The sequence below is a fragment of the Vulpes lagopus genome, chromosome 18 (assembly GCF_018345385.1).
Source record: "Vulpes lagopus strain Blue_001 chromosome 18, ASM1834538v1, whole genome shotgun sequence".
Taxonomy (NCBI): Eukaryota; Metazoa; Chordata; class Mammalia; order Carnivora; family Canidae; genus Vulpes; species Vulpes lagopus.
In genome coordinates this window covers 3,335,763-3,361,639 of record NC_054841.1, presented here as the reverse complement: position 1 = coordinate 3,361,639, position 25,877 = coordinate 3,335,763, and the positions used below count along the sequence as shown (strand labels likewise).

Below are 25,877 nucleotides of genomic sequence, written 5' to 3'. Positions count from 1 at the left end.
CCAAGTGGAGCGCCAGCATCCGTGTTTGTCATGTCACATATGCCATTCCCTTCAGGTCATTTTCTGGTTTACGTGTATTTTTAGACAACCCACAGTTCAGGAAGCAAATATATATGCCATTTTTATGAGGCTTTTGTCTCCAAACTGCAGCCCCAGCTCATTTACCTTCCAGCGCTGTTGGTAATGACCAGACATTTCGTACATTAGCGATGGCTTTTTACAGCCATCATTTATAGTTACTCTGGAAAAGAAGTTACTTTGATGTTTCAAACCAAAACGTTATTGTTTTAATTTTTTTATTTCCTTATTCCGATTTCAAACCAAAACATCACACTGGGATATAAAATGATGTTGAAACAGCCAGAAGGGAGGCCCTGGGTGAATAAGGGCGCTTCATTTTCTCATGTCAGGATCTGGGTTTGAATCCCTTTTTTTGAACCATGATGGAACTGGGGAAGCCAAACTACCTTGTAGGCTCTCCTGAGCCCTCTTTGGTCGTGTGCCATCTCGGGCATCTGTTCACATTCAGAGAGGTGAGCAGAGGCTCAGAGAAATTTTAATCATTCCTGTTTGTTTTGTTTTGTTTTCATTTTAACACTTAAACACATTCCTGGGTGTGTCTGGTCCTTTTTTTTTTTTTTTTTTACACAGAATAGATGTTCAAAAGACAAATTTTGTTTTTTTTTACTTGAAAAAGTTTTAGAAACACTTTATTGATAGGCAGCACTACATAAAAACCCAAATCTAAGTGCGCAGACCAGCTAAGTCATCGTGCGTCTGATATGTCATCGGACCAGGAAACCAAGTCTTCAGTAGCTCAGAAGACTCTGAGTTCCTCAGTCACGTCTCCCCAACGAGAACCACTGTCATGACTTAGGCACAGATTAGTTTTTCTTGTTTTCCAGTACGACGCAGTTGAAACCATGTAATATGTACTGTTTTGTATTGGGCTTCTTATGGTGGATGTTAAGTTTCTGGGAATGCCGTCTGCTGTCGGAGGTGGCTCAAGTTCACTGATCTCTTTGCTGGGTAGCATTCCATTGGGTCCCTATGCCCCAGCATTTTCATCCTACTGTTGCTAACCTTTGCTCTTTCCAGCATTTGGCTGCTATGAATGGTGCCTCTGGAAACATTCTTTACTCGTTTTTGTTTATTGGTTGATTTCTTTTCCTTTTCCTTTTTTTTTTTTTTTTTTTTGTGAGGATTTGCGATCGGATAGGCTCAGCATTAGCAGGTATCATCACGCAGGCTTCGGAAGTGGGTGTGCCACCATCCACGCCACCATCCCTCTCCAGCAGCAGTGGGGGGGTTCTAGTTGTTCCATAATTGGATACCACCCCTGACACCATCAACTGTATAAAACCTTGTAGCCATTGTAGCAGGTGCATGGAAATATTCAATTGTGACTTAATTGGCGCTTCCTTGAAAATTAGTAAGCTTGCACATCTGCATTTTCTTTTGGCTCTTTGCGGGTCTTCTTTTTGACATACCTTTAGGTTCTTGTTCATTAATTGAGTGTGGAAGACAGTGGTGGTCTTTTTAAAAATAATTTCTAGAATTTTAAAAAAGTATATTCTAGATTGAGTGTTTGAGTGGAGCGATAGATCTTGAATATTTTCCCTCGATGTGACTTGCCTTTTTATTCACCTAGTGGTATTTTTTTGGTGAAAAGAAATATTTCATTTTAATGTTGGTCAATTTATCATTTTCACTTTTGTATCTTGTTTGAGGAATATTTCCTCATCCCCAAACCATGAAGATTTTCTTCTATGTTTTCTCTTAGAAACATTACTGTTTTTAATCTGTGATGTTTACAATCAGCACTTACTTTGGTTTGGTGTGAGGGAGGGATCAAGAGTCGATATTCCTATATGAGTATCCCACTGGTTCAGCACCATTTTGGAGAGGCCCATCCTTTTCCACTGCACAACTCTGTTTCCTTTATCCTGAGTCACTCACCATATTTGTGTGGGTCTGTTTACCCCCTTGGTCTCTGTCCTTGTACCAATAGCACATTGTAATTGTTATTATGGATTTATAATCAGGATATTCTGATAGTGTAAGTCCTACCACTTTATTTTTATTCTTCAAGATTGCCTCAGCCATTCTTGGTCTTGTACATTTCTGTATAAGATTATGAAAATTTTGGGGCTCCTGGGTAGCTTAGTTGGGTGAGCATCCAACTCTTGATTTCAGCTCCGGTCATGATCTCAGGGTCGTGGGATTGAGCCCCGAGTTGGACTCTGCGTTCGTGGAGAATCTGCAGGAGAGTCTCTCTGCCCCTCTGTCCCACCCCCCCACCCGCCACTCTGTCTCTCAAATAAAGAAATAAATCTTTTAAAAAATTATGAAATTTTTAGTGTAATTATCTCTCTCTCTCTCTCTCTCTCTCTCTCTCTCACACACACACACACACACACACACACACACAATCTGTTGTGATTTTGATTGGAATTGCACTGACCTTGTGAATCAGTTTGGGAAGAAATGAGATCCTTCAAACATTCAGTCTTTTAGTCTGTGAACATGGTGTATCTCACATTATATTTAGGTTATTTCTCTTTCCTGTCAAGGATGCTTTCTCTGTGGAGGTCTTATGCACATCTTTCACTAGATTTATTCTGGGGTATTTTATATTTTTTTGATGACTTTTAAATGATCTCATTATTTAAATATCATTTTCTAAATCTTTGGTTCTGGCATATAGAAATATAATTTATTTTTGAAAAGGAACTTTCTATGTAATAACCTTGCTAAATTAACTTATTCTAATTTTAGAGACTCTTTTGGATTTTCTAAAAACATTACTCTAGAAAAAAAAAAAGATAGCTTCATTTCTTCCAATCCCATACTTAAACTTTTTGTTCCTGTCATACTGGTTAATATCGCTAGTACAATTTTAGACAAAGACATTTTTGTCTCATTCCCGATCTTAGAGGGAGAGCTTTCAATATTTCATCAGTAAGTGTGAATTTGCAGGAGGGATTTTGTATCTATTCTTTTGAGACCAAGGAAGTCCTCTCCTATTTCTTTTTGTTTTTTTAAAGATTGTATTTATTATTCATGAGAGACACAGAGAGAGGCAGAGACACAGGCAGAGGGAGAACCAGGCTCCCTGTGGGGGACTTGATCCCAGGACCCCAGGGTCATGACCTGAGCCAAAGGCAGACGCTCAACCGCTGAGCCACCCAGATGCCTCTCCTCTCTTATTTCCAATTTGCTAACAGTTCTTAATTATGAATGGATGTGGAGTTTTAATCAAGTGCTATTTCTGTATCATCGAAATGATCATATGACCTTTCCCCAGTATTTGGTTAATGTGGTGATTTCCACTGATTGGTTTTTGGATGTTGAGCAAATCCAGGGGAAAAGCAGTATGATTGTTTCTGGAATAAGCCCAGCAGGTGTGTGATATTTTCTCTTCTTGAATACCCGTATCCCTGATTTACCAGCATTTGTGTAGGATTTCCTTATGTAGGATCATGAGAGAGACGGGCCAGCTACATCCACTTCTAGCCACGCCCTTTTCTGCTTTGTTGGTTAAGATGCTGCTGCTTCATAAAACAGGTTCCCTGGGGACACCTGGGTGGCTCAGTCAGGGAAGTGTCTGCCTTTGGCTCAGGTCATGATCTCAGAGTACTGGGTTCAAGCCCGGAGTTGGGCTCCCTGCTCAGCCGGATGTTGCTTCTCCCTCCCCCTCTGCCCCTCCTCCCCACTCCTGCTCTGTCTCTCTCTTTCTCTTTGTCTCAAAAAATAAATAAAATCTTAAAAAAAAAAGAAATAGATTCCATCTTCATTTATTCCCTCCAAGGCTGATATTTTTTCTTCCTTAAGAGCTTGGAGGGGCTGTCAATCCAAGTGATGCTTCAGCAGATACTTAAAGATTAAAAAAAAAAAAAAGGTGACATCCTTCTTAAATGGTTGCAAACTAAGAAAAACCAAAACAGGTAGAAGCAGAGGTGCCTGCCCACATTTCCCCTTCGTGGGAAGGATTCAGTCATTTTTTTTAAAAAAGATTTTATTTATTAATGAGAGACACAGAGAGGCAGAGTCAGAGGCAGAGGGAGAAGCAGGTTCCATGCAGGGAGCCCGATGAGGGACTCAATCCCAGGACTGTAGGATCATGCCCTGGGCTGAAGGCAGATGCTCAACCGCTGAGCCATCCAGGCATCCCAGGATTCAGTCATTTTAGCAAAAAATGTCCTGCGTGTTTGAGCGCCCCAGCCGATGCTGGGCATGAAGGGCATCATAGGAGCCAAGCCCAGAGGCCATGTGCCGGGGAGTTTCCTCCAAGACAAAGAAGCGTTTTTGCGCCAGGTTGAGAGTGTGTGTCCCTGCACTAAGGAGCCCTCACCCCCACCTCGTGTGCTGGCCCTGACCCCTTCGCCCCGCTGGCCTCCTCCTGTGTTTCCAGGCTCTCGGGTGTGCTGCACCCCACGTCCGCAGGGCACTTACACTCTGCCCCCACTGTCACCCTTCCTCTGCGAGCCCTGCACATCCCTACAGGTCACTTCTTCAGTGAGGGCTTCGCTGGCTGCTGTCTTGAATGTAATATATGAATAGAGAATTGGAGGCCTACAATTGCCATTGGAAAGATAGTTTGTTACAGTTCTGGAGAGAAGGGGACAGCCACGGCAGGGAGGCCAGGGAGCCAGGGGAAGATGTCCACAGGAGCCTTTATCGTGGTGTCCCGAGAAGCAACAGGTGAGGCAGAGTAAGCAGGCCCGGGGGTGAGGGGGCTCGTTTGAATATTTCCAGTGGGCTCCCAGTTGTCTGGCCCTGGGGTGTTTGGGCAAGTGGATAGTGGCCCAGAGTGTAGACCCTGTAAGGAAGCCCGTTGGGGTGGGGCTCTGGGTCGGCTGGGGAGGGCAGTCCCTCCAGGGGCAGCAAAGCTCTAGATGTCAGAGCATTAGAATACAGGAAATAAAAGACACGGTAACAGAGCCACTCAGGCTCTTCGGGCCACAGGCTCAGAGCCCCCTTCTCTTCCCACCCGGCACTTTACAAACACACAGTTTAATCGTGTGATTATTGGTTTTGGGCTTTTTTTTTTAAGGTTGTAATTTATTTATTCTCTGAGAGACACACAGAGAGAAGCAGAGACACAGGCAGAGGGAGAAGCAGGCTCCCTGCGGGGGACTCAGTCCCAGGACCCCAGGATCACGACCTGAGCAAAAGGCAGACGCTCAACCACTGACCCACTCAGGTGTCCCGATTGTTGCTGTGTGTGTATCTATTTATTCATGAGAAACACACACACACACACACACACACACACACAGAGGCAGAGACACAGGCAGAGGGAGAAGCAGGCTCCATGCAGGGAGCCCGACGAGGGACTCCATCCCAGGTCTCCAGGATCAGGCCCTGGGCCAAAGGCGGCGCCAAACCGCTGAGCCACCGGGCTGCCCGATTATTGCTGTTTTAATGTCACTTGTTCTCACCAAATTGTGGTGCTTCCTAGGGACACAGGCTCTGCTCATCCCACTCAAGAGTAAAGTCCTTGTGCCCATGAAAGGCCAGGCACATGCTAGGTGCTCAATAAATGTGCACTTCTTAAGAACCTTCCTTCCTAAAGGGTTCTTGAAGGACATTAGTAGTTTATAAAAAAAAAAAAGAATAATAAAAAAAACCCCACCAGAACCCAATGCAGATGAAGACCAAATCCAGCTTGCTTCCCACATGGGTCCCCGTGCCCACCGTGCGTTGCTCTGCTAGTGTCGGTGGAATTAATGAATGAAGGAAAGAAGGGTAATTGAAGTTTGCTTCCCTCACAGGGGAAGAGAAAAACAGTCATCACAGTGAAATTATTTCAGAAGTTACTTTGTTCCTACGCTCATTCTGTTTCTGTCACCAGCAGTACAGAGATGGTTATTTTTTGTTTTCATGAAAAATTGGAAGAATCCTTGAGTGTTTTATTCATTGTATCCTTTTCGGCAGGATTAACGATCTTGATAATGAAAATAGCGGCTATTTAAAATTGACATTTGCGTTGAGATCTTTGTAGCTCATTGCCTGCAGCATCAGAAATAGTTCAGAGAGACCAGTTTCCCCCAGTGCCAAACTGGAGCGGAGCAGCCCACCTGGGATTTCGACGTGGATGCGGTCCCCTGAATTTCCCACGCCGGTTAGTCTTAATTCCCGGTGGGGGAGCCGTGGTGAGTGCTTCACCTCCTGTGACTGTCAGGATAGCCCTGCAAGGGAGCCAGTGTCACTGCCTGTGCCCAGGGGGCCGGAGGGGGGGCTAGGGAGGTGGAGTCACCTGCCCGGCCTGCGCTCCCCACGCGGCCCAGCAGCTCTGGTTGATGTGAACCACAGTGTGCGGCTCTGGCCCTCCTTAGAGGTCGCTGAGCAAGAAAATGACGTGGGTAACAAAGAATTTTGTTGTAAAGATGTGTCCTGGAGAATTCCTCCCGAAGCCTGAGGAAACCTGGGAAAGGTCAGGGCACCCGGGTCTGAGAGGCAGCTGAGAGTACGTGTCATCCTTCATGCCCCTTTCACATGGCGGAGGATGGAGTCACATCCTCTGGACAGTGGCTCTCCCGCCCAGGGGTCCCTACGAGGTTAGGGACGGGTCCCGGGTGCTGAGAAACCTGGCTTTGCCACGTCCTCCCGTGTTCTTAGGAGCCGGGTGGCTGGAGCAGCCTTGCAAGTGGGTGGCGGGGAGCAAAGATTCTCCTTTTCCTGTCTCTCTTCCGGAGACTTTTTCTCGCCTGGAAGATCTGCAACGGCGTCCCCCAGGCCTGCAGCCGGCACCCGCGTCGCTGTGGGTGTGCGCTCTCCCAGGCCACGCGCCCCCTCCCGCCCCGGGAGCCGTGTCCAGGCCCCCGGGTTCCTTTCCTGGTCCCTGCGTGGCTCGTTCCTCAAATTTCGGTCCGGCCCCTGTAGACGGGGTAGGATAAAGCTCTCGGACAAGCCCAGTCACCTCCATTTCTCTGTATTTCGTTAGAGAGTGACGTCCACTTTCAGCTTAGACGAGGTCGATCTGTAGAGAAAGCTGCCACTTCTGGAAGCGGTGACAGCCGGCTGTTGGGCGCTTCCAGCGGTTCAATCTAATGCAGTCAGTGGAACTGGGCTTTGAGGACTATGCAGAGCAGCACTTTGCATGGCTCTGTGTTTTCAGAAGGAAGGTGCGCATCCCGGCGTATTCTGTCGTGAGCGGCTTCGGGGCCGGGGCGCAGAGGTTGGCCCACGCGGGCCGTTGTCACCAGAAAGCCCTCCGCCTCCCCAGGGACAGGAGTGCCATCAGGAGGACCCTCCTTCCCCAGAGAAGAACCCATCAGGCCTCATGAAAATTTAATGTGTCCACGTATATGGTTACACGAGGAGGCTTTTTTTGTCTCCCCAGTTAGTGTGTAGCCCCCGGTGCTGCAGGTGAATTGGTGACTGCGGGGTGGGGAGGCCCTCGGCCCCCACCCCCATGGTGGGCCCCCACCCACCCCGTGGCCCCCACCCCCACAGCGACCTCCACCCCCCACGCTGGCCCCCACCCTCCACGGTGGCTTGCTGGCTCCTGGCAGGGCCGTGTTGGGGACACACGCACATCAGTAAACATCACAAGCCCCCAGGAGGAGGACACAGGCTCACGTGGACAGGCAGGTGGAGGCCGTGACCTCTCCCTGAGGTCTCTCATTGCCCTCCCCTTTGCTTCCTGGAAGGTCGGCCGTGGACTGTCGCCTGACAGCTGCATCTCTGTCGGGCCCCCAAGGACACAGGGCCGAACATTAAACACTTGATCAAAGTGTTGCTCTGCTTTTTTGTGATTCCCTTGAAAACCATGTGACTTTGCCCAGGATCTCTGTGGGGTCTTCATGCACCTGACAGGTGCGTATTGAGTCCTCCTGTGTGCCAGAGGCTGTGACACTGGAGGGCCACCAAGGGGCCTGGAAAGACCCACAGCGAGGCAGGTGTGTGTGCATGTAGGGGGGGGGACACTGGAGCTTGTGAACGCCAGACACCACGCCACGCCCCTGCACACGTGCGCATGCCTGGCCCTCACAGCAGCCCCATGTGGTGGGGGCTGCGTCACCCCCTGCACAGGTGTCAGGACTCTGAGGCTCTGAGAGGCCACATGACTTGTCCACATTTGGGCAGTTCGCCAGGGATTGCGTCCACAAGCTGTGGCACCCAAGCTCGGCAGGTGTGGCACCACACTGTGCAGGATGGGCCACTGCTCTCCCAGGAGGCGCCCCTGCCCCCTGGGGACTGACTGCGTGCAGGGCTCTGCCCTGATGGGTGCTGGTGAGCAGGACGGCTGGCTCTGTGCTCGGCGGAGGCATCCCAGCAAGAAATCCAGCAAAGTCAGCAAGTGGCCAGTCTGTTCAGGTGATCGGTGATGAGGCCAAGAGTAGGCAAGACCAGATCCCGGGGAGGACCCTGGGCGCCTCCTGGGCTCCCATCCTGGGGGCAGCTGACTTTGAGCCGGGGGGTGCCTGGCATCCAGCAGAAATACATTGAGTCCTTACCGCCCTTGGTGTCTAATGCGGGACAGACAGGGTCCTTGCCCTCCAGGAGCTTGTATTCCAGCAGAAAAGCCAATAGGTTAATGCATGATGCAACCTCAGAGAGCAATGTGTGCCCCAGAGAAAGTGAAACAAAGTGAAGTCTCAGAGTGAGCTGTGAAAGGTATAAGAAAGCCATGTGAGGGAGGCGGGTGTGGAGGGATGGCACACTGGTACACACTGGTGCAGTCGAGATTTGGGGATGAGGAGTCAGCAATGTGGCAATGTTGGGGGAATGCGTTCCAGACAGAGGGGCAGCTGGTGCAAAGGTCCTGAGGCAGCAACCAGCCAGGCATGCAGAGTGTGGTCAGTGTGGCTGGAATGGAGGGAAGGGGGTGGAAAAGGTGCCAAGGGGAAGCCAGAGGGTCCTCAAGGAGTTTGGGTTTGATCCCAAATGGGGAAAAGCCAGTAGAAAGTTTAAGCAGAGAGTGGCAGCACCTGATTTGTAATTTTTAAAAAAGATTTTATTTATTTATTCATGAGAGACAGAGAGAAGGAGAGACCCAGGCAGAGGGAGAAGCAGGCTCCCTACGGGGAGCCCAATGCAGGACTCGATCCCAGGACCCTGGGGTCATTCCCTGAGCCGAAGGCAGATACTCAACCGCTGAGCCCCCAGGAGCCCCAGATTTGTAATTTTGACCATCCCTGTGCTTCTGCGCAGCCAGTGGAGTGTGGAACAGCAAGTGTGGAAGGCGGGATGGGTGGAGGGGGTGAGCTCTTGCTACGGGAGATGGTGAGTTGACTTGAGCGAGTCCGTGGTGGGGAGAGTAACTCGGGCGGCTTTGGGCCGTGTTGGCACGTGCTCCCACTTGCTCTGAGACGGAGCTCCTGATGGGCGGTGGCGAGGCCCACAGCTGTGGGCGGCGGTCCTGCGTCCTGGGGGCCACTTGTCCTGAGAGACGCCATCCAGGGAGGTGGGGAAGGACCCCCGTGGCCCTCAACCAGCTCAGAGATGGAGCGGACAGAGGATGCGGGCCGGCCCCGACCACCTGGTGTTTTTTAACAGCTTTATCGAGGTCTAATCCACGTGCCGTACGAGTCACACACAGGCAGCGAACGACTTAGAGGTTTTATGTTCCCAGGGCTGTGCCGCCAGCACCGCGGTTTGTATAAATGCAGCCATACAACATGTGGTCTTCTGTGACTCGTGTGATTCCAAGGTTCATCCGCGTAGAGCGAGTGTCCGTCCGTCCTTCCTTCATGTGGCTGAATAACGTTCCATTGCGTGGACAGACCGTATCATCTATTCATCAGCTCGTGGAAGCTTGGATTGTTTTCTCCCCACGTTCTGGCTGTGCTGAGTCATGCTGCTATGAATGTTTGTGGACGGGTTTTGTGCGGGGACCTGTATTTTCAGATCTTTGGGACAAACACCTGGGAGTGGTCAGACGGTGACTCTGGGTGACGGCTCGAGAAACCGCCCGACTGGTCCTCCCCGCGGCCGCACACCTGAGGTTCCCGGCAGCTGGGTGCTGAGGGTTATGACTTCTCACAGCCTCAGCCACGCCTCTGGTCGTCCGCGAACACCTCTGACACGCTCCGGCACACCCGCCCTGGCGATTTATGACCCCGGCGCCCCGAGGTCGCGCCCGCCGGCTCCCGGCTGCACGAGGAGCGATGCACCCGACGCCCTGTGCTCCTGAGGGTCAGACGCCTTCAGGAGCCGCGTCCTTGCGTTCCCTCCTCCTCCGGGTTCATTTCAACCCACCGGGAGGACTGAGGAGCTCAAGCTTCACTTCATTTACTTAATGGATGAGGAAGGAAATTATTTCTGAGGCCAAGAACTGAGCGGCCCCCAGGGACTCAGTTCCAATAGTGCATTTAAACTTCCACATGGGGATTCATCCGTTAGTCTGGAAACTGTGACCAAAGACCTTTCAACATTTGATGCTTATGAAGGGAGTTTGAGAATAATGACTTTAAAAAAAGGCATTTGCATGGCGAGGACTGGGATCATCTTGGGGTCCTCAGAGTATGTGGAGTTTGCAAAAGCAGCCGGACAAGGTGTGTGCCCTGTAGCGCTCTGGTCTGGCCTCGGGGGTGGGTGAGCAGCGGAGATACATGGAAACCTCCTTTACCTGGTGAGATGTGAAGCCCGGTGTTCGTATCCAGGGTGCCACCCGGTGCTGTGTGAGCCTAGGCCAGTCACTTAGCCCTTCTGGGCTATACTTGTCTCTTTGGCACATGGCTCTTGATGGCAATGCAAGCTCAGTGGGCAGTGAAGATGTTTTGGAGAAAGATGTGGCTGTGAAATACTCTGAGCTGCCCCTTTCTAGGTGGCTTCACACGCTGTGTTTTCCTAAATGGAAAGTGCTCATCTTAACTCACTGTCATCTGAGCTTGAGTCAGATTTCTTCCAGGACATTTGTCCAGTCCTCCATTGCCTGCCCTTAGACACCTAAAGAACCTTACCTAGGCTGTCACAGTGCAGTTATAAATTCAATTCTTTGATCAATGCTGTGTGTCTGTGAGCCCGGGTTGGCTGTGAGCCCAGGTAGACTGTGAGCCCAGGTACACAATGAGTCCAGTTAGACAGTGAGACCAGGTAGGCTGTGAGCCCAAGAGATAGTGAGTCCAGTTAGACAGTGAGCCCAGGAAGACAGCCCAGGTAGGCAGTGAGCCCAGGTAGACTGAGAGCCCAGGTAGGCTGTGAGCCCAGGTAGGCGGTGAGCCCAGTGAGGGCAGGCACTGTGTCTAGTTTTGCTTAGCAATGCCCCCATTGCCCCGGGCACAGGGTAGATGTGCTTTTGCTTTGGGTTTATGGCAGGGGGACCTTGGGATGTGGGTCTGAGACCAAGTAACTCGTTAGAAAGTGGTCCCAGGAGAAACAGAAATGGGGACTCACATAGGGAATAATAGGAAGGGGCCGAGTAGATGTGGATACAGGCAAAGCTGTGCAGAAGGCAGCTGATTCCCCAGGTGATTCTGGAACATGAGCAGCTCCTGAGTTTGTCTCCAGCGGAGGCAAGGGGGCCAGGCTTTCGAGTCAGCCAGGTCATGTCAATCCCCAGCACTACGTCCTCGTTCACAGGGAAGCCGGGGCCCACAGTCGTGCTGTAAGGACTGCAGGGGACCCAGAGGAGCCTGCCCCAGGGTCAGTTCACATCCGGTGTCCTGCCCACGCCTTCCTGGCCATGCCGCCTAGTTCAGAATTTGCACAATTTCTGGGGTGCTCTGACACAGGAGAATGTTTTTTACTGTCAGCTGACGCAGTGCTTCCACGAGGCAGTAGCTCCAGCCCAGCCAGAGTGCTTTGAAATTTGTGATCCTTAACACATTTTTAATTTAGGGTAATTGCAAAGTTTGCGTGAGACTTTGTGGTTTTATGGCTCTTTCAAATCTGCATGAATCACAGTCTGTATGTATGTGGGTTATCGTTTGGCATCCCAACCAGCTTTCTACTGGACCCCCGAGTCCTGATTCAGCGAAGGGCTGGGCTGATGTGTGTGAAGGCGGAGCCGGGCCGGGAAGCGAGCTGGCATTAAGTACATTGGGAGGCAGCTCGGCTCGGTGCAGACCTGCTGGGGCTGGAATAATTGTGTGATTTATTCTCCGGGACGTGGCTTTCCTCGGCACCATGTCACACCACCTCAGGATGCTGGTGAATGGAAAAGTACAGGACTGTTTGCACGTTGCTCTGCCTAGAAACCACTGCTCTTAGAGGTCGGTGTTATTGGTCTGACCCTGGCTTTATGGCATGACGGAGAGCTCCGCTGGGTCAGGATGTGCTTTTTGTTTTAATAGCGGTAAAATGACCTAAATTTAACATTTAAAATTTTTTAAAAAGATTTATTTATTTTATAGTCGGGGGGAGAGGGAAAAAAATGAGTGGGAGGGGGAGAGGGAGAGAATCTCAAGCAGAGTCCGTGCTGAGCACAGAGCCTTGACCCCAGGACCCTGAGGTCATGCCCCGAGTCAAAGCCAAGAGTCGGATGCCTAACCCACTGAGCCACCCAGGTGCTCCCTATAATTAACATTTTAACTATTTAAAGGATACAGTTCTGTGGTGCGGTACATTCACATGGTCGTGCAAGCTCTGATTCCAGAACTTTCTCATCACCTGGGCGGAAGCTCTGCCCGACAGCCACCGCCTCTATTTTCCCAGCCCCCAGCGCTGGCGCCCCCTGATCCGCGTTCACCTATTCTGGTGCTTTCCCATCCGTGGACACGTCTTCCGTGGCTGTGGCTCCCGCTCGGCTTCACATGGTGGCGTGTGTCAGTGCGTCATCCCCCCTGGCCGTGTAAGATGATGCAGCCCCGCGGGACAGACGGTTAGACCTGGAGCCGAGACCTGACAGTCACCCTCCCACACGGTCGCCCCAAGGAATCGGAAAGGGTCTTCAAGCAGAAGCTTGTCCGTGAATATCCGTGGCAGCGCCGCGCTGGAGGCAGAAAGAGCCTGCGGCACGTCCGTGCGGTGGCACAGCGCTTGCCCTTGATATTTCTGAGCCCCCCGCTGAGTTCCCCGCCACCGCCCGCCCCTTCGTTGACCCCTCCCACGGTCTCGGGGACCTGCTGCCGGCCCAGTCCCCAGGGCCTCCCCAGTGGGGAGGGTCCCAGAGGGAGCACCCCGCAGAGCCGGGCCGACCCGGAGAGGACAGCCTGGCACCCCCAAACCGAGAGTCCGCAAGAGGCAGAGGGCCTCTCGGGGGGCCAAGTGCACGGCTCCCCCCTAGGGGCTGCAGCTGCGGGGAGGGGAGGCCAGGGCTGAGGAGCACGATGGGAATTTGCTCTATGCCAGCGGAGGCCACTGGAGCGGTTTGAGTGGCGTGAGCCCCGGTAAGGGGATGTGCTGTGGTGTGACCCCGGGTCAGGCCGGCAGGGACCTGGGAGCCCTGAAGGGGACCAGCAGGGGGGCGGATGAGCGGCAACAGAGGCAGGGAGTGACATGGTGACATCCGGTGTACCCATAATGTCACTGCCGCCCCCACCCCAGAGCCCGGGCCTGGAAGGGCAGGGTCAGGTCTGGGTCCAGAGAAGATGCTCAGGAAAGGGGTCCGATGTGGGCAGAGCTGGCTGCCCCAGCAGAGCAGCTGTCGGGGGCCCCGCGGTGCCAGAGAGCAGTGGCTGGGGTCCGGGGTAGCTGTGCATCCATCAGCGGGGGCTGGCCCTCCTGGGGTGGGGGGCACCCGGGGCTGTGCCCCAACAGCAGCCTGAGGCCCCGAGCGTGCTCTGAGCAGATGGGTGTCACTGGCCAGGGTGTGTTCCCGGCAAGCGTGTGGACCCGCCGGCTTGCCGGGCTGCCTCCACCTTGGCGTGACCTCCGTGACAGCCGCCCAGGAGCTGGGGCTGGGCCGGGGCCTGTGGCGACAACAGAAGTACAGACACTGCAGGTTCTCAGGCACAGCGGCCTTTGCTCTCAGGGGCGGCCCAGGATCAACCATGAGGGGTCGGGAGGAGGCCGCGTCGGCAAAAGCACGGGGTGGCTACAAAGTCAGCACATTCGGGAAGGAGCGCAACTTGGCCAATCCTGAGAAACATGTCTTGTCCTGTAGGATTATGAACGTCAGCTGTGCACGCACAGGAAGGGGCTGGGAGCTCAAACACGGAGGAGTTGGCATCTCCTTTCCTTTTGCTTCTCAGATGCTCATGGGGCCCTCTCTGGGTCCTCCTGGGTTCTGATTTAGGGCCTGCAGAGGCAGGCACCTGGGACCCACTTGGTCCCTGCTCTCCTGGTCAGACAGCCAGGATGGACATTCAGCTAGTGAGCCGGCAAATCAATAGCTGGTTCTAAATTGCACTGACGTCTGTGGTGAAAAGCGTGATCGGAAGCCTGCAGTGGGTATGGAGGATGGGACCGTGAGGGATGAGTAGGAGTTTGTCAAGGGAAAAATGTTGCCTCCAGAGGGATTGGCATGGGGGCAGCCTTGTGTCTGGAGAGCTTGAGCACCGGGAAGCAGAAGAGAGGCAGCCGTCGGTGGAATAAGGAGGGGGTACGGTTTGAGATAAGCTCATGGAAGCAGACACCAGAATCTGGGGTCACTGTGGGGGTCTTGTGTTTTGCCCTAACGGCCCCTGTGACGTTAAGCAGGGAAGTGATGCACAGCCCTGTCTGCTTAGCAGGGCAGGCTTAGCGGATGCCGGGCAACCAGTCAGAGGCTGCAGAGCTAGAGGATGGGGGTGACGCTAGCCCGGCCCCCAGGGGTCGGTAATGGGAGCGAAGGTAAGGGACCTTGAGCCCACACCATCCCTTCTCACCCTCTTCTTCCTCCAAGCATCCAGTGGCCCCTTTGTCCCAGAAGACATTCCCGAACGGACCGCCAAGGGCAGGCATTGGCAAACGGTGGTCCACAGGGCAAATCTGTCTTCCACTGGTTTTTATAAATAAAGTTTTATTAAAACATATCCAAGCCGATTCACTTGGGTATCCTCTCCAGCGGCTTTCACGCGCTGGCTGGGTGGTCACAACAGAGATTGTGTGGCCCTCGAAGCCCGAGATACGTAGGCGCTGCCCAGCCCTTTACAGAGAACATTTGCCGTCCCTGACCTCAGCAAAATGAACGTGGGACACATTTTCAAATAACCAACCTATGGGCTCAGAATCTTCCCGACATTTAAATGTGTTTAATTCCTCTGAAAAATGCTAAAGCATGCTTTTTTTTTTTGTGCATTTTTTTTTTTTTAATTAACATCTGCCCTTAAGCTTTGACTGGCATATAAGAACCTCAAATTACACTTTGGTGTAGAAATGTCCAGGCCGGAACTTGGGCCTCGTCGATATTATTCGTCTGGATTTGCAGTTGCGATGCTGACGTCTCCCCGTGGGTTGTTTTACAGTTTATCCTCTCTCTGGAACGCCGGTTTTCTTTCCTCCGTTGAAGACGATCGTTAGGGGCCGTCTCTGAAAGCAGAGCCTGTGGGCCCCTTTGCTGAATAATTTTGTAAGAGTTTGCGGACGTGCAGATACAGAGCGGCCCGCTAAGCCCGACGCCAGCCAACGCCAGAGCGGGGAGCGGCAAAGGCGGTTCTCGGGATCCTCCCGGTCCTCCTCCCTGACCCCATCCTCCTCGCGCTTTCATTCCTAGTTCCAGACTCCACGCAGCCCTTTCAGACTCCCTCGATTTACAGATTTGAGCTGATTTTCACTCGGAGAACTGGCCATATGTCTGGCAGACACCAGCGACCATTGGCAGAGTTGTGGGCTTGATACTAAACAGATGGGCCTTCGCATCAGATGTGCTGGTTTTTCCACAATAACTCGCGAGGAAGAAAGAAGCCGCTTTAGTGCTGCCGTGGTCTCTCCACGGGTGTCGGGGCAGAGACGGTGCCCGTTGCCTGGTCTGCGTATTTGCATTCTTGCTGTGTAGGGGCCTCGGGCGGCGGGGGGAAGCTCGGGGAGGTGGGAGGCTTTGAGGTCCAACTTGTGCAGAGGTCTTAGAGAATCCCCGTTCTCTTTGGGATGCAGAATAATTGGGGACCAGACGTTCATATTCCAGAAATGAACTGCCATGAACGCCGCTGAGCGGGGCCCGCTTAGACTGCTTGCTCTCACGCCTACTGCTCCAAGTGCACGGTTGCGCCAGGCCGGGTGTGGTTGTGGCTATCTGGGCGGCAAGGGGTTGCCTGATTCCCCTGCATAGGAGCGGAGTCGCTTGCGGCAGGACTGCTCAGAGCCTTTACTTGCTGTGATAATAGGTGGCGGTCCTTCGGGGAGGGCTTTTCATGCACATGGTGTGTTCTGGTGGGCCTTCCTCCACAGAGCATCTCCCATGTTGGCTTCCGGGGAACTTGGGGAAGCCTGGTGTCGTGCCCCACTGGTGAGCTCTGCATCCGAAAGCCTGGGCTCCCAGGCCGGGCCTGCCGCTCATCAGCCGTGTGACTTCCTACCCGGGTTCCCCACCCCCCACAGCATCCTCTTCCTAAATGTGCGATGGAGCTGGAAATGTAGTCCCTGCCTCCTGGGGTTGTTCGCTGGGACCCAGGACGCCGAGGAGTTTGGGCCCCCCCTCTGCCCGCCCCGGGCATTCAAAACTGCCTGCTCCTGCCATCAGCTTCCGTTCGATTCACGATCTTCCGGGGCCCACTGTTCACTCAAAAGCATAGCAGGGAGAGGCAGCAATGCTTAGGAACCCTCATTATCCCCCGCCGGTGGGGGTGCCCTGCCGGTGGGGGTGCCCAGGTGACCCAGGTCGCGGTGCTAACCGGTGACCTGCATTCTGATTCCACTTACATTTTCCCACCGCAGGAATCAGTCATTCATGCATCAGTTCACTCACTCCTTCATTCATTCACTGCACGTGCTGGCAGCCGTGCCGGGTGCCCGGGGAGAGTGGGGCGAGCCTGCTGTGGGGGTGCCTAGGGTGCTGTGCGGGAGAGGCGGTGTCCTCCCCCCCGGGGGCCGTGAGCGAGCACAGGTTCCACTGGGCAGGCGGGCAGAGCTGTAGGAAGCCTGCAGAGCTCCTGGGAATGGAGCCACCGGCCCTTAGACCCTTAGACGGTCCTCTCTCCTTTTGAATGGATCCACCCTTCTTCCTGCCTCCCTGCCGTTCCCCTGCCCGCCCGGGGACCAGTCCCCGCCTCCGTTCCTTGACCCTGATTCCTGGAAGGTGCTGGGGTGTGGCCTGGTTCTGCCTGTATTCATCAGCACTCCCCAGACGTCCTGCTCCTCGGTGGCTGCTCAAGAATTTTCCAGGAGGAACGGAGAGAGTCAGACCAGCAATACTTTCACCTCTGGGAGACTTAAAGTCCATTTTGGAAATTTGGTTTTTGGAGGTTGAGACCCATCCTGGGTGATGGGCCAAGTAAAAAACCCAGTACTTCTTCCCAGACGGCCGTCAAGCCACATCTTTTGTAGCCTGGACACAGGCCATCGGTCTTTGATGCCAGACGCTGTGATTTTGCTCTGTGCTGCTCTGACGACGGTCTCCGCTCCAGCCCTGTTTCCACCCCACACCCTGTCTCCCTGACAGCAGTGCTGTGATCGTCTGCTCCACGTAGTCTGGTGCGGGGGGCTGGGACGAGGCCCTTTGCGGCTGATGTCCTGACTTCCGAGCGTACTCTCACCTTAGCTGCATGACCTGGGAAAATCATTTCATGTCTCTCTGCCTCCGTTTGCCTCCTGTGATGTGGGTGATGAAAATAGTGACCAGCCGCCTCCTGTCTGGCTAGGAATGGAATGAGCTGGTTCGTGTTAGGGGCTCTGGATGGGCTTGTCACATGACATAGCAGGTGCCCGTACATGTCCTGGCTCTGAGGAAGACTCTGTCTCAGCACCTCTCTGGATCCCTCCCTCTTTTCTGTGCCAGCCCGCCACCCTCACCCCACCTGTCCCCTCTCCCAGGGCCTCCCTGCCTGCGGCTGTCCACACACGTGACACTCTCGAGGCCTGGTCCCCTATGCCTGCCCCCCTGCAGGGCCTCTGTCTCGGTCCCATGCAGCCCTCCCCCCTGCCCCTTCCAGAAGCCCTGAGCTCCAGCTGATGGTGCTCGGATCCAAGGGCACAGACCCACGCTGGCCAGGGCGTGACACCAAGGACGACGCAGCATTGTTACTTTTTCTCTTATCGATATACTTTCAGTTAGAAGATGATGAAGAATATATCATCTTTATATTGAGATTATGTTCTTCCAATCACGTGTAGTCAGGGCCACGGGTACTAGAGGGCAGTCTTGTGCAGGTGTATTTGCGCGTGTGTGTGTGTCATTGATCGGCACTGCCAAAGGTTGGCATCTCCATGCACATCTCAATTTCTCATGTGGAGATTTTGCTGGGCTTTTTTTGAACCTCAGAGGCTGGGGACGTCGGGTCGTGCTTCTCTCTGCCATATTTCCCGTGCCCCACGTACCACATCCTGTCACACTTTGGTGGATTTGCACTTTTTCTTCAACTCCTTGTCAACCTCCAAGACACAAACCAAGTATCACCTGCTGATTCCCCTGCGCCCCCAGCAGCCTTCTGAATTCTCACCACCCCCGGCCCCCACCTGGCCCCCCAGGTCCCCCAGGCTGGAAGAATTGCGCCCTCTGCAGGCATACCCCACCCCCACCCCCGACGCGGCTCTCCCTGGTGATTGCAGGCATCCCGGTTTTCTCCGTGGTCAGCGGACCCCGCAGGGCAGGGGGCTGTGCAGCACCTCTTGCTCTGACTCACACCCGGCAGGTGCTTGTCTCGTAGGAGGTGGTCTTGGCGTATCGCCCGATGGAGTCTTGTGGGCAAGGAAGGCTCACTGAGGAAGCAGAAGCCCCACTCTCTGGCCCCGGATCCCACGTTCTGACCTAAGTTCTGAAATGCCCTCGGCGTTTCTCTCTGTGTGTCTTCCTGCTGCTCCGTGAGCAAGTGAGCTTCGTGCAGGGCGGCCCTGGCTCTCCGCAGGCCTCGGCTGATGCCCGATGGATGAGTCTGCGAGTGAGTGAATGGGCACCAAAGGGGCATTGGTGTTCTCTGATGCGGGGGGCTCCCGCCTTCCTCACAAGGCTGGCAGCTCTGCAGGTGGCACCCAGTAATCAGCCGGGGGGGGGGGGGGGGCTTGCCTTCTGTGGTGTTCTGGGGAAACGGAAAGGGAGACGGGAGCCAGTGGATAGAAGGTGAGGAAGCAGGAATGCCCCAGGTCACGAAGGAGTGGACTTTGGAGTCAGATGGATGGGGGCCAGATCCAGGCTCCAGCCCGGGGGCTCCACATCCCAGATTCCCTGGCCAAGCAGGTGTTTCTTCGAGAACTGCCTGGGGACCAGGCACCAGTAAAGATGCCAGGGGCTGGCGGTGAACAGACGGCCACAGCTCCTGTTCTCAGAGGGCTTTGTGTGTCCCGGCGGGAAGGACAGGGGACGATGCACAGTACGTCCCAGGATGAGAGCCAGGAGCCATCAGAGCTGGGATGGAGGGGTGGGAGGAAGAGAGGAGCTGGCCCCGTGCCTCAGCCCGCGAGCCCAGTGAGCTCAGTCATGGTGGCGCTGCTGTCCTTCCCTGCCTTGTTCTAGAACAGCGCCTGCCTATAGGTCTGTGGGCTCCACCGGTGGAAGAGGTGGGCAGGGTTGGTGCCAGGGGACAGTGAGGCCCCCAGGGGACCAGGAGGGCCTGGGCACGTCAGGGACCTTCCCCTCCAGGTGTCTCACGTCAGTGGGTGGCCTGTCTGCCCCCTCCATCCTTCGGGAATGCTGGGAGGCCCCCCTGCCCTGTGGCGGCATGTGTTACTTCCTCACACAGATGTGGGGACACACTTTTCATTAATTAACTGCTAATGGTTCACAGGTGGCAGAGGTGGCCCTACGATGGCACCACTGTGTTACTCAGAGGCCAGAGGATCTGCTAGTATGTCCGCACCTCTGGGAATCCTTCCAGAGCAGGGTATGAGGTGAAAGGATGGGGAGGAGGAGGAGGATGGGGAGGATGGAGATGGGGAGGAGGGTAGGGAGGGAGAGGATGAGGAGGAGGAAGGTGGGGAAGGAGAGGATGGGGAGGAGGAGGAGGGTAGGGAGGGAGAGGATGGGGAGGAGGAGGAGGGTAGGGAGGGAGAGGATGGGAAGGAGTGTGGGGAGGAGGAGGAGGGTGGGGAAGGAGAGGATGGGAAGGAGGAGGAGGGTGGAGAAGAAGGATGGGGAGGAGGAGTGTGGGGAGGAGGAGGATGGGGAGGAGGAGGATGGGGACGAGGAGGTGGGCAGGGAGAGAGGGGATAAGGAGGAGGAGGAGGAGTGGGGAGAAGGATGGGGAGATAGAGGATGGGGAGGAGGAGGAAGGCAGGGAGGAAGGGGATAGGGAGGTGGAAGGTGGGGAGGAAGAGGATGGGGAGGAGGAGGAGGGTAGAGAGGATGGGGATGGGGGGAGCAAGAGGGTGGAGAGGGAGAGGATGGGGAGGAGGAGGAAGGTGGAGTGGATGGGGATGGGGAGGAGGGGGATGCACTGTCCCCTCTGCACCCTCCACCGCTTCAGGTGAGCCACAGGGCTGAACCGCAGCCAAGGACTGGGGCCATCCAAGCGCTCAGCTCCCCATGAGGCCAGGGCAGGGGCGAGGATGCAGGGAGGAGGGGGAGTACCCTCCCCGGCAGCGAGGCAGGGAGCCAGCACGTGAACCCGGTGCCTGGGCAGAGCCCCTGCATCCTTCACGACCGCCCGGGGCCAGTGTCCGAAGTGTGTCACAAATGTTGCAGCGATGATGGTGACAGAGTCGGGGGCCGAGATGAGCGGGTGGGCACCTGGCGGTCAGCCTGCCCTTCGTGCTACAGGGGGGCGGGCAGGGAACGTGCAGGACACGGAGGTGACCAGAGCTGTGTTCATAAGGTGGCGGGGGACCTGGGGAGGCTGCTGAGAACTCCATGGGGGCGTCTGGGGCAGCTGCAGGTGGCCTGGACTCGGGTCCCCGAGATGTGGGTAGCCCGAGGGGTGGGGTTCGGGGTTGTACACATGGCTCATTCCACGTGCTGCTCCTCTTTGCTTCGGCTGCCAGGGAGCTCGGCCACCGTGTGCCCTCCTCGGGGCCCACGTGCCGTCTCTCAGGCCTGTCCAGACCTCCTGGATTTCTGCAGCCGCTCACCCTGGGGGCCACGTGCTTCTGGGAACTGCCGCCTGCCTTCCGTGAGGTGTAACTCAAGTGAGGACAACGGTCCCTGGAGGCTGGATCCCTTCCCCCAGGATGGCAGCTCCTGAAGCCACTCCTGCCTGGCCTCTGGGGACGTGGGGGCGGCTTGGGCTCCCCAGCTCCCCGGCCCACACTTCCTGGGCGCCTCCTGGGTGCCGGGTGCTGGGCCCACCCATGGAAACAAGCTCAACCAAGTCTCTTTCTCTAACAGGACACCCCTAGGCCTGTTCATCCACACGGGTTGCTGTGTTGACTGCCTGTGGACAGTCTCCACCCGACAGTTAACTCCCCTTCACAGCGACAGAGTGGCTGCACTCCCCGGGTGGCTGGGATGGTCCTGCTCTATGCCTTTCGTTGGTGTCCTCCTCTTGGAGATAACTGTGCATGGTCACCCCCAGAAGCAGCTTGGAGATCCAAGGGCTGAGGGGGGTCCTCTGGAGTCAGGCCGCTCAGTCAGTCATGCCCTACGTCCCGCATTTCTTTGCTCCGTGAGTCGACGAATGGCCCACGGCTCCGAGCCTCAGTGTGCTCACCTGTACAAGGGGTATGATCATAGTCTGCATCTCAGACCTGCTGTGGGGTGAACTAAGGCAGTTCTGGCCTGGAATACGCAGGGCCTAGGTTTCACGCCATAATAATTCTTGCGTCCCTTGTGTCCTACAAATGACTGCAAACTGGTACCAGGAGGCACCTACACTAGCAGCGCTGGTAACCCGAGTGTCTGCACAGTCTTGAAACAGAGATGATGTTCTTTAACATGGGCTGGAGCAGATGCTCAACGAACTGTGTCCGAAACGGGTTTATCCAGCCTTCCAGGCCCCGTGGCCCCCTGTGGTCACCCTGAGTCTTCCTTCAACACTAGGCATTGGGGATGGCCGTTCTCTTTATTTTACAGAGATGGGAGCTGAGGCTTAGGGGGGTGGGGGCCCTGCCGTGAGTCCTGGGCTGCCGACAGGTGTCAGACCTCGGGGATGGCCTGGCTGCTCCTCGCCGGGGCCGCGCATCCCCGGGGCACTCGTCATGTGGGGCACAGGCTGGGTCCTGGGGCGCCCGGCCGATTGCACGGCCTGGCCCCGCTCACCACCCTGCTACGGCCTCGCCGCAGCCCTGCTCTGCCGGCGTCCCCTGCCCGACCCCCACAAGCTTCTCGGCTCGGGAACCTCAGGCTCCCTGCTCCTCCGCGCGGCTAGCAGTGAGGCAGTGAACCCACTGGGTGTGGAGGAAGTGTGCGTGTGTGTGCGAGCGTGCACGAGCATATGCATACGTGCACCGGGTGTCCTGGCCAGGGCCGGGCGCGGTGCCAGCAGCTGTGCTGGGGGCACCGGCGGGTGTCTGAACGTGCGCCCAAGGGATCCTGAGAGGTGAAGGCTTTGGGCACTTAGGCCCGGCCCTGCCCCGGCGGCGGGGAGACTGGAGCCCTCCCTCCAATCGGCGGGCGCTGGCCTGAGCTCTGCGTGAGCTGTGCCGGGCTGTGGCTGAGCAGCAGGCGCCGCGGGTGGCTCTGTTGCGGCTCCCCCAGGTCGCCCGTCCTGTCCGCCGCCGCACTGTTTTCCGTTCCAACTAATCTTCTGTCTTAAAGCGTGAACACACCCTAAGCTGCTGAGGGCCGGCGCTGAAGCTCATGTGTCCTGCCCTCTGGGCCCCCAGTAGCAGGGGTCCTCCGACGCGGGAGGGCCCTGGACGTGTGCTCCGCACAGACGAGCAAGCTCAGGGGCGCGACCCCCTTACGCGCCTTGCTGGCAGATGCTGTGTGAGTTTGCGTGCTGATTCCTTTTTGTTTTTTTTAAAGATTTGATTTGAGAGAGAGAGAGAGAGAGCACGCGCACAAGCAGGGGGAGAGGGAGAAGCGGACTCCCCACTGCACAGGGGGCCCGACGTGGGGCTCAATCCCAGGGCCCTGGGATCATGACCCGAGCCGAAGGCAGATGCTTCACTGACTGAGCCCCCAGGCGCCCCACATGCTGATTTTCATGACTTACTGATTTATATCAGCCGAGCTGCGTCTCTGCAGCCCAGATCTGCTTTATTTTCTTCCGTGTCAGTACACGGGTCACGGAGGGAAGGCCGGTCAGTGACGTAGCCAGTGGCCTGATGGTACCAGTCCCTCGTGTGTGACAGACACACTGTGGGCGTCCTCGGATGTCCATCTCTGTGTGCCCCCCAGAGTGTGTGTCCCCCACACGGCCTGGTTTTCTGAGCAGGGGACCCGAAGGAGGGCCACTTCCCTTTGCCCGTTCACGGACGAACCCCTTTTGCAGCTGTTGTGTGAGGACCACGGCCAGGCTGTGCTGAGGTCCGAGACAGAGAGCTGATGGCTGAGCGGGAGGGCAGGCCCCCAGGCCCCCAGGCCCCCTTGCTGCTCCCGGATGCCTGAAGCACAGGTAGCCTCAGGAGCCTGAGGCAAGGCTCTGAACCTCGTCTGGGACAGGAGAAGGTGGAGATATGCAGAGAAAGTCAGACTTAGCTGGGTAGGTGAGGTGCTTACAGCAAAAAGCTGAGGAGAGCAGCATGGGTGAGGGGCATAGCATGAGCAAAGGTCCTGGGGTGGGAGAGAGCTCATGGGAAATTTGAGACGTCTTCACATTGCGGTGGCCAAATGCCAAGTTGCGGGGTGGGTTCCGGGGGGAGGGCTTCCACTGGAGGGAAGTAGAGCACCCAGATCAGGTGCTGGCTCCCATGCCAGTGAGCCCCAGGCTTTGGAGGGTCATCAGTGGCCCCTTGGGTGAGCAGTCACCTTGGCAACCTGCCCCCCTGCGGAGTCACATAGGAGTGGTGATCAACCCTGGTGTTCCCCTTCCAGATGAGATGGACCAAGCCCCCCCAGCGCGCTCCGAATATCTGGTCTCAGGGATCCGCACTCCCCCGGTGAGGAGGAGCAGCAAGCTGGCCACCCTGGGCAGGATCTTCAAACCCTGGAAATGGAGGAAGAAGAAAAACGAAAAACTGAAGCAGACGACGTCCGGTGAGCATGGGGGACAGGGAGCTGGCGCCTGGGTCATCACACTGCTCGGCGAGCACGTCGGCCCCCGGCCCACACGGGAGGGCGGGCTGAGCTCTGTGGGCCCCACTGGCAGGAGCTGTTCCGTTTCTCAGGTCACCTCCATCCCCGGTCCTTGTCCCGGGACACACCTGTCACCCACTCACCACCCGAACCCCCGGGCGCACCAGTCTCGGGGTCCCTGCGGGGCAGGGTGGGGCGACAGGCTCGCAACACTCTCCGACGACACTGGGCCTGAGTCCCTGGGAGCCCCCTGGGCGGTTCGGAGGGTCAGGGCCCTCCTCGTGGCCTGGATTCTGGAGGCATCCCTTCTTACTGGAAGCCCCAGCCAGCCGCTCCCTGTCCCCCCCGCAGAGGCTGCCCATCGGGGAACTCCCACCCCAAAGCCTGCCCCCCAAGGGCCCAGCAGCTTCCTTCCATCACTCACCTGGGGCTGCGTCCTTACACCCTGCCGGTCCCAGCTCCGTGGGAAGTTGGGCTGTGCTGGACCACAGATGACACCTGTGGTGGGCCTGGCCATGATAGTAGCAAGGAGTGACCAACAAAGCCCTCAGAGCCAGTGCTCTCGGGGGGCCTGCCCATCTCAGGGAGGGGAAGCCAGTCCAGGTCACGCGGCCAGCAGCCCACGGAGCTGGAGTATGAGCCATGGCAGCCGGGCTCGGGTCTGGCTCCCGCCTGACAGGGTGTCCTTGGTAAATGGGAAGGAGGTCCGTGCCCCGAAGAGCAAACCTCAGGGGAGACCGCATCTCTGCTCCCGCCCGGCCTTGCCGCTGAGCTGGAAACAGTGAGAGCTGTGCTGGTGGCAGGAGTCCCGGCCCTGGGGACCGGGCGGGAAAGTGCCGGTCTCAGGCTGCTGCCGTCCTGTCCCCGGAGGCCCCGGGCCCATCTCCTCCCCCGCCTCTGACAGTGCAGACTCCCGGCTCTGAGGATGGCGGAGACACTGCCCTTGGCGGCGCAGGTCCCTCACTCACACTTTTTATACATTTTACAAATTATTTCTTAACCCCCACCCCCCGACCAAGAAGCTGATTGGCCAATTCTCCTTGTTGAGTGTGAAAGCAGATCAGTGTTCCTGCAGGGATCCTGAGCGCCTCCTGTGTGCCAGGCACAAGGTGGATGGGGCCCCAGGCCCTGTGCACTTAGAGCTTTCTGCCCAGTGGGGAGTGGGGCCGCAGAGCAGTGAGTGTGGGCACAAGCCCGTGAGATCAGGGCCCTGGTGGGGCCGCAGAGATGCTGAGCAGGTGCTGGGGAGGAGGCGTGGGGGCATAGGGGGCATAGGGGGGGTGGGGGGTGGGTCTCACTTTGGGCTGGATGCTCTGAGAAGTCTCCGGTGAGGAGGCACCATTGAGCCCAGGTGTAACTGGCCTCTTGAGAAAAGCAGGGAACAGCATTTGTAGCAGAGGGAACAGTTCTTGCAAAGGCATGGGGGGCCAGAGCATGGTGACATGTGTGACCTTGGGAGCCCCTGATGTGCCCTGGGCCAGAGAATTGGGGGGGTGAGCTGTGCAATCTGCGGACTCCATACCCCAGGCCCCTTCCGCACTGTGCTGCAGGTGAGTGATCTGTAACCTCATCAGGATGCCGTAGGGTCCCCGCGGGTGCACTGAAGGCCTGTAGGTTAATGCCTGGGGTCCTCACTTGGGGGCCCTTTATGAGGCATTTGGAAATCTGGCTACATTTCATTTATTCTAAACCACTCGCCCCCTCACAGTGTGGGATATTAGTTATTTCAGTATCTGGGATCCCCGATCTCACAGGCACTTAGCACGAGATGAAGTGAAATCTAAAGGTGGTTTAAAGAAACAAGGTTAACCGAGGCCCGGGCCGGGCGAGCACGGGCAGCGTCCCGAGGATGGCTCCCAGACGC

The 25,877-nt window shown here is 55.9% G+C and overlaps 1 protein-coding gene across 4 annotated transcripts in view; it reads left to right on the top strand.

Annotated features, from left to right (window-relative positions):
• The window catches only part of PHACTR3 (phosphatase and actin regulator 3), a 212,891-nt gene that overhangs the window by 92,199 nt on the left and 94,815 nt on the right, over window positions 1-25,877 (top strand). For all 4 annotated transcript variants that reach the window (XM_041733502.1, XM_041733504.1, XM_041733505.1 and 1 more), the window contains exon 2: window positions 23,813-23,974. In XM_041733502.1, the coding sequence (XP_041589436.1) occupies window positions 23,813-23,974 (162 nt within the window). The remainder of the gene's footprint in view (window positions 1-23,812; window positions 23,975-25,877) is intronic.